The 17,037-nt window shown below is 37.3% G+C and overlaps 1 protein-coding gene across 50 annotated transcripts in view; it reads left to right on the top strand.

Moving 5' to 3' along the window:
• Window positions 1-17,037, top strand: part of CLASP2 (cytoplasmic linker associated protein 2) — a 138,647-nt gene that overhangs the window by 56,936 nt on the left and 64,674 nt on the right. For all 50 annotated transcript variants that reach the window (XM_068670576.1, XM_068670605.1, XM_068670604.1 and 47 more), the window contains 5 exons: window positions 4,671-4,750; window positions 10,621-10,713; window positions 11,475-11,620; window positions 13,496-13,631; window positions 15,911-15,981. In XM_068670576.1, coding sequence (XP_068526677.1) covers window positions 4,671-4,750; window positions 10,621-10,713; window positions 11,475-11,620; window positions 13,496-13,631; window positions 15,911-15,981 — 526 coding nt within the window. The remainder of the gene's footprint in view (window positions 1-4,670; window positions 4,751-10,620; window positions 10,714-11,474; window positions 11,621-13,495; window positions 13,632-15,910; window positions 15,982-17,037) is intronic.

The raw sequence follows: 17,037 nt of genomic DNA, 5'->3' as shown, positions 1-17,037 counted from the left end.
ACCCTTTCAGTAAAGAAATTCTTCCTAACATCTAACCTAAAACTCCCCTGGCACAACTTAAGCCCATTCCCCCTCGTCCTGTCACCAGGCACGTGGGAGAACAGGCCAACCCCCACCTCGCTACAGCCTCCTTTAATGTACTTATACAGAGCAATAAGGTCACCCCTGAGCCTCCTCTTCTCTAGGCTGAACAAGCCCAGCTCCTTCAGCCGCTCCTCATAGGACTTGCTCTCCAGGCCCCTCACCAGCTTCGTCGCCCTTCTTTGGACCCGCTCAAGCACCTCGATGTCCTTCTTGTAGCGAGGGGCCCAAAACTGAACACAGTACTCGAGGTGCGGCCTCACCAGAGCCGAGTACAGGGGGACGATCACCTCCCTAGCCCTGCTTGTCACACTCTTTCTGATGCAAGCCAGGATGCCGTTGGCCTTCTTGGCCACCTGAGCACACTGCTGGCTCATATTCAGCCGACAAAGTTCTTTGAAGGCATCTTCATGTGCAGGACTATTAAATCTCATTAGCAGGGTAAAAGACCTCCTCAGCTGGGCAATGGCAGGTTGATTTCTGTCGTGTTTTGTTAGTCTCCACAGAAACAGTGACTAAACAAATTGGTAAACATAACTACTAAGAGATCGAGGAGAGAGAGGATGGACAGTATTTTTCCTCATGTGTTATAGACTTCTGACTTCAATACAATATAAGCAGGGGCTGTTATTTCACACTTTATTTTGGTATGCATACATGATCAGAGCAGAGGAGGAGAAAGTTTAGTGAAGTAGAAGCAAATGTGCTTATAAAAGGTGTGCTTTTTTTTTTTAAAGTGTCACCTGCCTAAAAACACATAATCGTTTCTATTACCAGGCAAAGAGGCAGTAACACAATTTTCTGGGAGCAATAATTTAAAAGAATAGCGGTCTGTAGAAGTTAACTAGTTGAAGCCATGTCACCGGGCTATGTCAAATGTATTTTAAATAGAAGTCTGTTCTTCCTCTTTCTCTCTCCAAAGTCATGATCTGTTATCCATTAAGTAAAGGATATTCTTTCATTCAAAATGCATTATTGAATGAGGTTAAGGTGCTCGAAAACCCTATAGCTAATTTTTGTAATTTCCTGATCTTTGAATTGATATTTTCAGGCAGGGCAAGGACTATAATACCTAATTATTTAGCAAAGGCAACTTCATCCTCTCTTGAGCTCTGTTTTATAGTGTATAGAAGTGTACTGTGGATATCTTAATTACTTAAATCTAAAGATTTACCATGCCTTTGTGTTCATGACATTTTCCAATGTTTGGTTTCTGTAAGTCTATTCTCTTGTCAGAAAATTGATAAGTAACGGATTTGTAAAAGTAACAGTAAACAGTAACAGTAAAACTCTTTGTGCTTTAATAATGGTGTTCAGGTATTTATATAATCAAGGAATTATACAGAACTCATATAAACTGTTAAATGCAGGTGTTTCTTGCGTCTAGGGTCACAGGATCACTGCAGTCTTGAGCAGTATTTTATCAGGTTGCAAAGAATCATATAGTATGAGCTTTGTAGGTGTTCACTGTTTTGCAGCTGACACAGTTATCTGACTAAAACAATGTTGGTGATGAGAACAGAAACCTTGTGTAAACTGTTGCTTATAACTTTAAACATTTTTAAAAAGGAACAAGTCCTTTGACCAGATGAAAACTATGTTTTAACCTTTAAAACTTAAGCAACCTTTTGGCTATTCAAACTATTTTTGCATTTACCTTTCCTGAGCACTATGTTTTGGTTGACTGTGTTAGTACTATGACAATTCCTTAAATGTCAGCATATTTTGGTAGAGACAAATGGAGTTCTGAATTGAACTTCAGATGGCTGTGTTGACCAGCTACTTTAGCATGATGGTCCTGTACCAAATTCTTTCTTTCAAGGTTTCTCTCAACAAAATTTCTGCTCTTAGCAGGGCTCCCTCCCTCTTAGGAGCTGTACAGGTTCATGTGGCAGAAAGGAAAAGGGGTTCTACAGCTGTTTTTTTAGTCGCATGAAAAAGCAGACTTGTATGTGTCATACTCAAAATATTCTTCTTATTTACAAGGTTAAGTACACATTAGTGGGTACAACCTCTTACCTCAAAGCAAAAGTTTGAGTTGCCTTTCTCATACTTGAGGGCACTCTCACACTGCACATCATTCACAGAAATTGCATGATTCGTGGTTATCAAGAATTTCTGCAAAACAATGTTTCTATTTGATGTCTCACTTGGCCTCAAGGGTCTCCTCTTGTGGTTTGCATCAAGGAGATCTACACTGTGGCTTATCTGCTTGACTAGCTAGTGAAAGATTTGTGCTCACAGATTATTGACTTAAAAATGTAGACATACAGCAAAATCTGAAATGGGAGTTTACAGGCAACCTCATGTTTTTTATTCTCTGCCCTCTTTGAAATAGAGGCCAATGCTCATTGATGGTCTAGTAGCTGCAATTAGAGCTTGTGTGTGTCACACTGCTTCTTAGATGTATGCTGAAGATCACTTAGAAAGATGTGTCCAGTATGTAAACTTGATCTTTCCCTTTCCATTTTGTGGCCAGTTAGGTCCTCATGCAATTTGTCAAAGAACTCATACCCTCTACGCTCTGGAGGGAGAAGAAATAAGTGGTTACAATTTCTTCTTTCCCTTTGACTGCCATTGGCATTTGTGACAGATGCTGTAGGAGATGCACGCATAGAAGAGCTCTGTGTGCAGCATCTCTTCACAACATTCTTGAGCTTAGGCATTCAAAATTTGCTGCCTGCAGTACAATACAGGAACATAGGGTGACAAAGATGGTGAAGGGCCTAGAGAGGAAGACATATGAGGAGCAGCTGAGGGCACTGGGCCTGTTCAGCCTGGAGAAGATGAGGCTGAGGGGAGACCCCATCGCAGTCTACAACTTCCTCGTGAGGGGGAGTGTCCAAATTCTGCTCAGTGTCACTTCACTGTTCTTACATTAAGCAACCACAGAGGAGTAGGATAGGGTTTGTTCTGCATAGGGTTGTTCCAATCTAGTAAGTCTGTCTTATGAATCATAGTGGTAGCAGACCATCTCATTCCAAACTACGCAAGTGTACAATCACAGCAGACCTAATTCCCTCCTCTATAAATAGGAGATGAGGGACTGTGAAGTATGAAAAGTTGTTGAAGAGTGTAACCACCAAGAGTTCCTGTTGTCCTAGCTTTTTGACCCTTTAGCCTTAACTTGTTTTACTGATAGTTTTTAATTATCCTATAGTTAGTGAGATACACTTCTCTGGCTGATGCCTCCATTTCAGCTGCACTCTGTGTTGGGCAGGATGTCGTGCTATCTAATGTGTTGGTCTCACTGTATCCGAAAGAGTTCAGAAAAGATCCTTGTTCCTGAGTTCTCATTTCCTGTAGGGCCTGTTCTATTTTTTTTTTCCTTCAAGAAGGAAATACTGTACTGGACTTACTACATCGATGCAGTAACCTGTCCTTCTCTATTGTATGCCTGTCTTAATTACTGAAGATGCATGAAGTTTCTGCCAAGCTCTACCTTTTAATTGGAGTTTTAGGTTTTTAGCACAGCCTGCATCTGATGAATTTGCTCTTTGATTCGGGGGAAATGTTAGTCCTTTACTTTAGACACCGTTTTTCTTGGCAACTGTAATTTTTGCAAGACATTGAAATCCAGGAACTCATTTTAAGTTATTTTCTGTTTTAGAATTTTCCTTAGTTTCTATTCAAGATTGTTATGAAACTTAGCAGCTATATACTGCCATGGGACCAATAAATTACGTGTTAGTATTCTTCCTTGATCTTTTTGCCATGGAATTTGGGGCATTACATGTGAATAGTTCCATCAGTAACCTTGCACAGATTCAGCTGTACTATATACTCATGTAGCCGTCATGGAAGCTTTTGGAGAAGGAATATTTTTTGGTATGATAGTTTTCCAGTAACATATCATGAAGGTTCTTGGAGACTTCCTCTATGTGACACGATCCTGGAGCTTCACAGAGGAACATGCATAGAGATGAGTGTGCTGAGATTTTTGTCCCAACACTGCATTCCATTTACCATGTCCTTGCTTTCTGTCTTGAAGCTCTTGGAGCTTTGAGATTGAGAAATGCACCTCACACTTCCTAGCTCAACAGGAGGCTTATGGGAAATACAAGGTACTAAGACTCATGTAGGGTTGTATACAAGATTTTTAAAAATAAAGAAACAAAACACAAGCTAGGGCTGATTGCTCATAGAATGTGTGTTAATGTGAAAAACTGATCTTGAGGAACTTCCTTTAATGACAAGTAACTCCTGCTTTATTAAGTAATTTGAAATTCTGTGCTTCATTTAGGAGCATTTACATTAACAGGATGCAAGTCTCAAAATTCTGTACAAATGGCTAGTAGAAGGTTGTTGTGCTAAGTACATCTTCAACTAAACACAAATAAAAACAATAAAATGAAACCATTATCTTTGTAATTGTAAACAGCTCAAAATTTTTCATTTTTTGGGGAAAAATGTTTTAATTATTTGAGGTGAAATCAATGCTCAGGGTCTTGCAATTTTAGACAGTTTTTTCAGGCTTTTTGTGAGTTTTATTAAATGTTTGAAAATAGGTATGGTGAAAGACAGTTATTTCATTTTGAAAACCTTGATATACATTAGATACTGTTTAACAGTATTTTATGTTTATGTAGGTTCCTCTAAAGAAGGAGGAGCTGGAGCTGTTGATGAAGATGATTTTATTAAGGCATTTACAGATGTTCCTACTGTACAGGTAAGATGTTGTATATACTAGCTTTTGTTTTCAGGTTTACATCGTCTTAGCTTACACTTTTTTTTCTTTTATATATAATTTTGTAGTCTCTTAACTGAGTGTCATTACTTTTCCTTCTTTCTGAAAATTTAGTCTCCACGGAAAGCTTCATTTTTTTTCCTGGTGTTAGTTACAAAACTAACCTTTTAAAACTGTCCTACTAATTATAATTACTTTGTGTTTCAGGTAGAATCCATTATTACTTTGTTTAATCTTTTCCAAGGAGCTAGTGAAAATAATTGCATGTTTCAGTTTTGATAAGAAAAAGATTTCCATAGGTGTTGGAAAACCTAGGAACTAACGATAATTCAGGCAAATAATTTAAAAACCAAGAATTATATTTTAAAAATCTGTCTGAATTGTAATGATGCATGTCTGGCATATATGTCCCCATCTGTAGCAGCACTTCAAAAAAAAAAAAAAACAAAAAAACAAAAAACAAATCTAGTGACTTATTTGAAAGTTAATGAACTTGTTGGATGCGGAGTTCTTAGTTGAAAGATAAGATTTTAATTTCTATTCCTTAAGTGTGGGAATTGCTTATACTTGGCACTTTCACACAAGGTTGGGTCACCTAACATGTTTGTATCTTCAATTTTGAATAAGTTTTCTTTGAGGGACTGAGGAGTGGAAGATGACCAAAAACTCAGGCACAGTTTCTGAACGCCAGAAGGATTTTGAATCTCTTGATAGGTACTTTTGTTCTATTTCTATTTCAGAAGACGATGGTATTCTATTGGTTGGTGGATCTCCTTTTGTAGGCAGAATTACTCTGCTTTTATGAAGGAACACTTTATCTCCATGGTTCCTGTCATATCAAGCAAATCTTATACTGTAGGACCTTTGTATTTCTTCTTTGCTTCTCTGAACTGTTCAGAATTCTTTGGAGGGCAAAACCATGGAACTTCTGATACTATTTATCTTCATTATACTGAACAGAGTAATTTTCAACAGCACTGAAAATGTTCTGCCTCTAATTTTTTACTTTAATGTTTGAGGTCCCAAGCGGAGTTCTCTAATTACTTAAATTGGTTAATAACACTAGGCAATAAAAAGTGGTATGACTATACGTCATTGACCAGTAGGTGTGATTTTTCTGTCTGACTCTACTGGATGATTCACTTTTCCTTACTAATGTCACCTGAATTGAGGTGGGGAGTAACAGGAGATGTTTCTTTGACCCTAAAATAAATTATTGGGTTCACAAATGAGAATGTAAGGCCAGGGAAAAATAAATAAATAAATTGTATCCTTAAGAATAATGACTTCCTGCTGTCCCAACTTCAGGTTTCTGATTGTGGACAATCTCATGCTTCTTTTAAAAAAATAAAAATAAAAAATCCCATATTCTGCGACTGTGTTGATTACTATGGAAGAGATAATTTTCTGTACTAGAATTTATGGAGAATGTTCATGACCTGCAGTTTGCCACGTTAATCTAAAAGTGAAGGAAACTTGTCAGACAAAATGGGGAAAGGGAGTTAGTTGTTTGTGTGTTACTGTGTCTGCCTGTCTTTTCATTACGTTTGTGTGGGTTTTAGTAGTGGCTTCAGTGATGGTAATGGAGGGAACTACATTATGGAAATGGGTCTAATTTTGAATCAAGTTTGTGCTTCTGGACTAATCAAATAAATTCAGATTATTTACTGTATATGTTTGACGTGATCTTAAAAGCCTCCACTGGTGGATCTGCTTCAATAGTAACCTGTTTCAGTGACTGCTCATCATTAATCCTCTAGTAATGTCACATAATTTACTTCTATCTATGGGAATTTGTAATTCCCATATTGAAAATAGTTTCTGTTTATATAGTTACTGCTCTAATTTGTGTTTGAGCTTTTAAGTTTTCAGTCTTTGATGTTGCAGTTGCTGTTACTGATATATGTGCATGTTGCCCTCTGATGGATAACTGCAGTTTATGAAGATAGCTTATTTTGAGATACAGTATGATGGCTTTTTGCTAACAAGTGTCCTTTGCTCGTTGTACTGTGATGACAGGATTGTACCTGCATATTTAGATTACAAACATAATAATTTTACACCTCTTTTTTTTCACTTGTGTTTAAATTGAAGAGGAAACTTCAGTATTCAGATTAGGAATAACTCCCATTATTAGCTAGATTTATTTTCAAAACAAATTTAATTGTTTGTATTTATGTCTGACTTAGAAACTTACAAACAAAAAATGTATTATCATTGCCTGAACACAAAACTGCATGTTGGCTTTCTAAAAGCATAATTAATCAAGGGCAGAGAAAAAAAATAAAATATTAAAATATTACTTTTTACTTCTCTGAAACTGATGTAAGTATGGAGAAACTTAGTACTTAGTACTAGAGATTTTTGGTGGAAAAGTTTTAATTTCATGTCAAGCAAAATTATGCCACTTATTAAATTCCTCATTAAAATGTCAATTTGAATAGTAGAAATTGCATATATTTGTGCTGGGCAATTAAAGGAAAAAAAGTTCTTAGCCTAGGCATGCATGTGGCGCTAACTTAAAGCTATTGTGTATGTTGCTTCTGTGTTTGACTATTGAATTGGGAAGAACAGGGCAAGGTGGATGATGGTAAAGGGGGAAACCTGAGAAGGTTGAATTATTGCAGGTTCTGATGACATTATGGTCACCAAAAATGTAAAATTGCATCTTTACTTGACCAGTGACCACTTTTAGAAGTCATATAAGGATTTCCGTATGATGACATGCAATTTAATCAAATGAAATTTTCATTGAGACACATAGGGTATTTATTCCGAACAATATAGTTGGTACCTGTGTTACAGTGTTACAGTGAATGTGTTTTCTAATAAGTATTATACACTACCAGTATACACAAGTTGTGTATTAAATGGTGATACAGAACTCAAGTTCAGTCTTTATGAGTAGTGGAATAGGAAGTCTGTTATGCTTGAATCGACTTTCTTCATTAAATTCTTCACCCTTTTAAAATAAGTTCTGCATCAGATTGCTGTAGACTTCTAGGTATGAAGAAAGATGTAATCATGAAGAATAGCATTTGTTTTTATGGTTGCAGTCATGTCTCCTGTGTAGATAGAATTGCTAGTTTGTTTCCACACGTGTACCTTGAAGAAAAAAAGGCTTACGTAGCTGTGTGGTAATTGAAATGTTAATTCTGTTGTTAAAGCATATTCAGACAGTGTTTTCTGCGCGAAGCTGGTGTAGGTGTGCTAACTCATCCATTTATGAAGTGATTCCTACCCTGTTTATCAGACAAACTAAATATGCAGATGGTCTAGAGCATGGATGTCTTCCATGAAATAGAGGCCTCCATAACTGTGTTCTGTTACTAAAGCATTAGATCAAAAGTAGAAATCATTGGTGAGTCCAAGTCCTGTATCTACTGCAAGAATTTGTTCAGTATGCTCAAGAACTTGGAAAGCTAGTCTTTATTTCAAACAACTCTTGTAGTAATTTCAATTTGCATAGGGAAATAAAATATTTTATGGAAAATATGCCTGACGGAGAAGGACCTGGGAGTATTGGTTGATAGTCAGCTGAATATGAGCCAGCAGTGTGCTCTGGTGGCCAAGAAGGCCAACAGCATCCTGGCTTGTATAAGAAGCAGTGTGGCCAGCAGGGCTAGGGAAGTGATTGTCCCCCTGTACTCAGCTCTGGTGAGGCCGTACCTCAAGTGCTGTGTTCAGTTTTGGGCCCGTCACTACAAGAAGGACATGGAGGTGCTCAAGTGAGTCCAGAGAAGGGCAGCGAAGCTGGTGAGGGGTCTAGAAAACAAGTCTTAAGGGGAGCAGCTGAGGGAGCTGGGCTTGTTCAGCCTGGAGAAGAGGAGGCTCAGGGGCGACCTTATTGCTCTTTATAAGTACCTTAAAGGAGGATGTAGTGAGGTGGGGGTTGGTCTATTCTCCCATGTGCCTGATGACAGGACGAGGGGGAATGGGCTTAAGTTGTGCCAGGGGTGTTTTAGGTTGGATATTAGGAAGAACTTTACCGAAAGGGTTGTTAGACATTGGAACGGGCTGCTCAGGGAAGTGGTGGAGTCACCATCCCTGGAGGTTTTTAGAAGACGTTTAGATGTAGAGCTTAGGGATATGATTTAGTGGAGGACTTGTTAGCATTATGTCAGAGGTTGGACTAGGTGATCTTGGAGGTCTCTTCCAACCTAAACAATTCTGTGGTTCTGTGATATGGTTACAGCTCAACTGTAGAACAGGATAGAGACACATTCCTAAATCTTTCTCCAGTAAGATAAAAGGTGCGGGTATATGCAAGGAACAGTGTGTTCAAGAGACCAGCATCAAGGCTCTTCAGCAAACCAAGGTCTTCATAACCATTGGTCCTTGCCTCCCCCAACATGCTCTGTGCTCTAGAACACAGAAAAACTACGTTTTGGACTTGAATAGATAGAGTGACTATCAGCTACTACTATTCAGGTGCTATGTAAGTTATTATGCTGGCTTCCAGCTTACGCTTGGTAAAGGCATGGGTCTCCTTGAAGCCCTGTGTTACATCTGCCAGCCCGGTCTGGATGCCTCAGATGGCACCAGCTGCCTGTGTGTGGGCAACTGAATGTAGCCCAATATGTGTTTGTAAAGAATTGTAGAATTGTTTGGGTTGGAAAAGACCTCTAAGATCATTTAATCCATTTTTTAACCTAGTACTAAAGTCCTCCACTACACCATGCTAAGTTCTATATCTGTGTTTCTTGAAGGGCTTCAGGGATGGTGACTCAACCACTTCCCTGGGCAGCCTGTTCCAATGCTAAGCAACCCTTTCAGTAAAGAAATGTCTCCTAATATCCAACCTAAACCTCTGCTGGCACAACCTGAGAATTTAGGATCCCAGGGATTAGTAATCTCTAGTTGAAAGTATGTTGCTGAAAAAAAAAAAAATCAGTGTTCTGGTTAGTAATCTGTTTCATATCCTTTTCATATAATTTTTTTTCAAGCTGGGGGAAGAAGAAGAAAAAAATTACATTTTGCATGGACAGTGCAAAGCAAAGTGGAAGCAGAATAGAATGTTCCGTGCCTTATGTCTATGAGAATCAAAGGGAAGTCAGTTTATTTCTGTGAAAATGTATTAACACTTTTTTCTTGTTTAGAAATTCACTGTTGCACTTGCAGTTATCAATAAATTAATTAATTCATGTATTGCCAAATAGTGACTGATGTATGATTAGGTTGTCAGGTTTCAATTTTGCTGGAATTAGTATGTAGAGAACAGAGGAGTCTGAAGGCTGCTCTTTATATTTACTTGCTGATTCTGTGAGTTAATAAGTGATAGGTGTGGAATAGTAATAAATATAGAAGCTATGGAAGCTTTTATTTTTTCAGACACATTTTATTTTAGTGTTGACTAACAGCCCAGTTAGTTCCTTGTAGTATCACAACTTTTTAATGAGGAAGAGAGTCCCTTGCCCCAAGAGAGTTTCATTGGGTTATAATCAGTTGGTTGAGTAATTAGTACCCATTATAATAGTGGGTATGAAAATGAAATTGTATTGCAATAACATTGCAACAGAGTGTTTTTTAGATTACAATTCAATATGAGTGGAAATTTTAGACAAACGTGAACATAATGAAATTCTAGTTAGGTTGTCACAGAGATGGAAGGTGAAGTCTTGAGGAAGATGTTCATTCTTCAGTTCTTCTGTTAATGAATGAATATTCACTGCTGAGTGAATTTAGATTTGCCTTAAAACACTTTCTACCTTTTGCGTAGTTCTCTGGAACAAGATAAGAGGGGCAAGATTTTCACAATTATAATTGAATTTCTAGTCTTCTCAAGCTAGATTCCTTCATCAGGTTAACCAAAATGCTAACAATACAAGTTTTCTATGCTTTTAATGTTTCAGATCTATTCTAGTCGAGAACTTGAAGAAACGTTGAACAAAATCAGGGAAATCCTCTCAGATGACAAGCATGATTGGGATCAACGAACTAATGCGGTAAACTTTTTATCTGATTTTAATTGTGGGGTGAATGTATTTCATATAACACAGATGACTGGATATTTTAAAAAAATGTTCTTAGTGATTACATTCCTGATAATCAAAGCCACTTTAATTTTAGATTCCAAAACCTTCAGTTTCCATGTATCAAATCATTTCAGAATAAGATTTTGCAAGGATTTTAAGAGGCTGAAATGCATTTTCTTGACTTCGAAGTGAAAGCTTTTCCAAAAGCTATTGTGTATGGTGTTTGTTGTTGTTTTTTTTTTTTTTTGCATATTCTGCATGTAAACTGCTAACATTTGTAATTCTTATGTATGGCTATAAGTTTGATTTAAGGATTTAAGAATTGTTTCCTTTTGTATGTGGCATATATGTATCTTTTGATCTAGTTTATGATATCTTAGTAGGTGTTTAGAAAAGGGTACATGAACAGAATTGTGTTTGTATATTTGTGGACTGGGATCTGTGACTTCAGCTCTAGAATTTCAGCAGTAGTTTTTTCTTCTTAACCGTTTCAAATTATTACCTTACACTTCAAAATGATTTGCTTGAAGTTATGTTCTTCTTCTATGGAATTACACTTTTATGGAAACAGTTGCACTCTTAATACATTTAGCATGGTTGTCTCAAGACTTATCTTATGCATGTCTCTAGTTTCAAAATGTTTATGTACAATTTTGCAGTAAATTAATACTTTTTTATCTTTAGAAATACATATTAGTAGTGTGCAAAATGAAATGCTTTAAATTTTTTAGCTGAAGAAAGTTCGGTCATTGCTTGTTGCTGGAGCTGCACAGTATGATGGATTTTTCCAGCACTTACGGTTGTTGGATGGTGCGTTCAAGCTGTCAGCCAAGGATCTTAGATCCCAGGTGGTTAGAGAAGCATGCATTACTGTAGCGTAAGTATAGTTTACGTGTGTTTGTATACATAGCTAGACTTCAGTGTGAAATCGACTGTTGTAAGATGCTTTACCAGTGTTGCAGGAAAGATTGTACAGTAGTCCAACACGACGCTATTACTGACAGAGTCAAGATCTGAAGCCGTAGAGAAAATATCAAAGAAACATTTCAGAGGAATTTGTTCTTTTAGTTGATAAATACAGTCGATAATCCTCTAAAAGATTCTATCTGAAGAACAAGTTAACATCACTAGACTAAGTACAAACAACTGTTATTACTGCTGTAATATTGGGAACTAATATTAGAAGTACTTAAGTTTGGGTGATTGGCACAGAACTTCACTGTGACTATTTATAATAATAAAAAGAGCTCTCTGGTTTTTACAGCCCTTCCACTTGACTTTAATTGCTGGACATGCAATGTAAAAAGGAAAAAATTAAGTGAAAGTTTAAACAAACATGCTATGGTCTGATGGTCTGATATCTTTAATTTCCATGGCAATCTTAAAAGCCTTGGCTAACAGAAATAAGACCTGCACCCTTGTTATCTTGCGGGGTAAATTCAAGGGGGTTGAAGGGGAAGCCTTTTTTTTTCTTTTTCCTTTTTTTTTTCATCAGAGCATTATTTCCCATTCCTATCTCCTCCCCCTTCTGTAAAGGCATTAATGTAGCCAGTAATATTTAGTGGCTGTGTGAGACAGGTATGGCCCAGAATTCACCCTTGCTCTTCTAGCTTTCAGCTGAATGGATTGTGGAGGCCTATTGGAGCATAAAGCAATCCTTGACAGGGAAATTCAGGGTTTGAGAAAATAATCCAAAATCTTCCTAAGATGAAGTCAGTAGTAGCATAAGTATGTTGTGCAAATGTCCTCATCCTGGCCTAAAAATTTGGAATATTTCATGAGACCTAAAACATAGATGCATTTGATGTAATTTTCAGTAGGCTGTATTTTTTTTTAATACATGTATATGTAGTCTCTTTGCATGGCAGAAGTGTTTAATTGAAATCGTAATTTGAATAAATGAGGGAGATAGTTTTTATGGATGGCTAATCACAATAAACTCAGTAGTTTTGCCAGCATTGTAATTGAGAATATTAGCTTTTCAAGTTGCAGTATTGATTTTTCATTATGAAATAAAGTTATGTAGTTAAGCCTTCTAATATGTCTGCTAAGCAACAGAAGTATTCTGCAAATCATAAAATCCTAGGATGGTTTGGGATGGAAGGGACCTTAAAGACCATGTAATTCCAACCTCCTGCCATGGGCAGGGACACCTCCAACGAGACCATGTTGCCCAAAGCCCCATCCAGCCTGGCCTTGAACATCTCCAGGGATGGGGCATCCATATCTTCTCCAGGCAACCTGTGCCAGTGCCTCACCACCCTCGCAGTGAGGAATTTCTTCCTTCTGTGTAATCTAAATCTACCCTCTTTTAGTTTAAAGTCATTGCTCCGTGCCCTATCACTACACACCCTGGCAAATAGTCCCTCCCCTGCTGTCCTGTAGCCCCCTTTAGGTACTGGAAGGCTGTTATGAGGTCTCCCTGGAGCCTTCTCTTCTCCAGGCTGAATAACCCCAATTGCCTCAGCCTATACTCAGGATAGGTTCTACAGCCCTTAATCAACTTCATGGCCCTCCTCTGGACTTGTTCTAATGCTTCCATGTCCTCCTGGTGCTGGAGGCCCCAGAACTGAACATAGTGCTCCAAGGAACTATGAAATCCTGTTTTTCCAATAAGGCAAGGTCTTGGAAATAATGAAATTAAGAAATGCTGTTGTTCGTAGAGAGATGTTTAAAATAACAAAGTTTATTGTACATTGAAAAATTAAAAGTACTGATTTTTATTAACTGATTTTCTTTCTTTCCTACATAGCCATCTTTCAACTGTTTTGGGAAACAAGTTCGATCATGGCGCTGAAGCTATTGTGCCTACTCTTTTTAATCTGGTTCCCAACAGTGCCAAAGTGATGGCAACATCAGGGTGTGCAGCCATTAGGTTCATTATTCGGGTAAGTGTTACTAGTTCAATTTTTTTGCTAGAAATGTTGACGTACCTGCTCTTACCAGAGATATGACTAGTTTGGAAATATTAGGATTATATAAACATTCTTTAAAATTCTAAAGTTTTTATTAAACAATGAAAAGATATTTTTATATGGTTGGACAATATTATTTATCACTAGCACAGCAATGTTACGGTAAAGGTAGTAGTAGTAGTATACGTTTTGAAAGCAAGTCTGTTTTCATGATTCTTATAGGAAAATCAAAGACTACTGGAAAGCAACATGAAATAAAAAAAAATACCAAATTATATTATCTATTTGTTCAGTTCAGGTGAAGATGAGTGTACGCATCAGCTATAGCTGCCGTGATTTTGTTAAAACTTCTGTTATTTTTAGCTGTAATTTAACATAGTAGATAAGAGGCATGGAGTTCATGCAGTGCATTCAAATTCCCAACAAGTAAGTGGTATATGCATTTTATTCTGCCTGTCATACGATTCAGGCTTTAGTGGAAGAAGGAAAATGAATCAGTCTGGCAAAACACAGTCCCCACACTCTCCATGGATTTCTTTCCTTTGGGTTAAATGAGAGTAGTTGAAGGAAAGTGTATGATCAGTTTCATATTTAGATCCCAAGCCATTACAGCTTTTGGAGCCTGAGCTGTGCCTAAAAACTCAAACCAGAAAAGACTTAGAGCCATTTCGTATGTTGGTGCTTTAATATGGAGCTGCTGTGAGAGCAAGTCCACAATAAAAAGAGGGTGGTGGTATATTTATGTATGTATATTCAGCATTTTCCCAGTTATTTTGAAGAGCTCTGTCTCATCTTTGCCCCTTTATTGGACTTCATGTTTCATCTCCAGATAGTTCTTATGGTGTGGTCTTATTTCTTTTTAGACTTTTTTTTTTTTCAAATTACTGATTTAAATTGTGTATATTAAAAAAAGAAAAGAAAAAAAGAGTTTTGATGAGACTGCATGGTGTTGGAAAATGTTTTCCAGTGGGAGGTGAGATTTAGGTTGGGCAATTGAGCTGCCAAGTGGGTTGGGAGGAAGGATATATCAGTGCAGCTTCAAAGGGGTATTGTAGGAAATGTGCAGTCTTAAAAACAAGCTTAAGCGCTTGAGTCCCTTGCCAAATATTTTCCAGAAAGTACACTGTTGATATGGATTCGGAACATACGAGTTTCTTCATACATTAAACCATTTTATTGTTTCCCTGCAACATTGCTTATTGTTCCCTGTCTAGCAGTGATATGCCAGTTAAATTTGAAAGCTATGCAAAGAAAAAAAAAAAAACTGTTTACAAATATATCAGTAGGAACAAATGCAACTGCTAGGCTTTACTGGGTTTTTGGACTCACTCCCTGCTAATTCTGAAGTTGGCAGTACTGGGAGAACTGCTAATTCTCTCTACTTCCTTGGTTTGTGTGTTTATACTCTGTAACAAGGAGAAAGGCTGATATATGCAGTGCATGGAATTGTTCTGAACTATAGTTTTTAAGCATTTTTTACAGCTACAATTTCACACTATAATGGAGGCTGTACGGATGTGTTGAATTATGTTACTCTTACTTGGGTTTAAAAAGGTAATACTTTACATCTACAATTAATTAAGATTAGCTGAAGGAAGCCTGCTTTAATTCTGGATGGAAGTATTGAATACAAGTTTAATGTAGTTTATTTTACCCACTTTAAGTGTTCAAGGGTTTTCCTGTGAGGATGGTAGGTGTTTCTGTATGGATTATGTATGTAAGTTTGCTTGGATTACATGACATATGTTATTTTATTGACATATTTTGCATTAAAAGGAATTCAGTGTTTTTAGCACTAACCATATTGATCCGTAAAAAGATGCCCATAGTTTCAGGTTGATAATTGGCTTTTTGCTCCACAACTCTGATTTTAAGACTATGTCTATCATTCATTTATTTGTTTTTTTTCCCAAGGGAAAGCTAATATAAGGACAGTTTAGAACTCCTCTGAGGAGATGGTTACATTTGAGCCTTCAGATATGACTTCTGACAGCTAAATATTGCATATTGTGATGTAGTTATTGATGGTATTGAAAGTGGTTTTTGCTTGATATTGGGGGGTGGGGGGAGGGGCGGTAGTTGATTCATACAGCAGCAACAGTCTCCCACTTAATAGTGTTCTACATGTAGCTTCAGTATTTTAAAGTGATCAGTTGCTATTTTTATGACATTTCTAATTCTGTTCAATTACAACAACACAAATTCAGGAATGCCTTTGTCATTAACTGCTTTGTTATGATTTTTTTTTTCAGCATACCCATGTGCCCCGACTCATACCTTTAATAACAAGCAACTGTACCTCAAAATCAGTTGCAGTTAGAAGGTCAGTATATTAAAATATTCTCAAACAGCAAAATATTCAAGCTGTTGCTTTTTAAATACAATGATTGTATGTTGAAAATAAAAAGCTTTGAAGATGGATCGCTATCAGTCCTGAATACAAGAAACAATTATCTAATAAACAATAAAAATGAATTTCATCAAAGTTACTGAGGCATCGTGAAGGAAGGGTACTTTCTGACGAATTCAGGAACATACACTGTATCCTTCTGCAGAATTAATTCTAATTTAAAGTTTTCATAACACTTGTAAAAAGTACCTACTAATTTAAAACCATAAAGGTGGGAGGGGAAAGGTTGAATCTGTGGTGCTTAGGCTAGTAAGAAATCAAAACAGGTTTGAGAGGCATTGTGAGAGCATAAAACAGGTGTGCATGTCCTTGCAAAGAACCAGCCTGAGCCTGTTAACTGCAGTTTGAGGCACTAAGCCTGGCAGGCCTACTGTAGATGCACTCCTGCTTATGGTGTTTGCCAGCACGTTGCTCTCTTGTTTCCAGGAGGACCTGATAAATCTTGTGCAATGCGGTGTGAATCCTTGGAACTAGGCTATGGCTGGCTCACACTGTGCCCAAATTAATAAGTCCACTATGCTGTGGGGTGAGGTTTGAGACACTGGTTGTTAGGTTAGATAGCACATGATAGATCTATCTGGTAGCATATTTAACTGCTGAGGTGCATCTTTTTAGCATGTTGTTTTTCCAAGAAAATGGTACTTAAAGATTTTGACTGGATCTTGAGGAAATTAATTGGATTCTGATAGAGTGTCGCTTTCTGCACAGAATCTCACAAAAGCAGTTAATGCTGTTTCTAGACCCACATTAACCATGAAAGCTGTGTAGCTGTGTATGTGCCAGAAATTGCCTGAGCGTCTAAACTGTTTACTCTGTTTAACCTGCCTTTGCACACAAAGCAAGTGTTGTATCAGCCCAGATTATTGATGTGTTTTAACTTCAGGTTTGACTGCAAAATAATTCCCATTGCTTCCACTTAATGTAGCCTTCTGAGGAGCACTAGGTGGCTTTTGGTCCTGCGGTACATAA

Source organism: Anas acuta, chromosome 2 (assembly GCF_963932015.1).
Source record: "Anas acuta chromosome 2, bAnaAcu1.1, whole genome shotgun sequence".
NCBI lineage: Eukaryota > Metazoa > Chordata > Aves > Anseriformes > Anatidae > Anas > Anas acuta.
The sequence above is the reverse complement of the archived record's forward strand: the minus strand, read 5'-3'. Positions and strand labels throughout refer to the sequence as shown.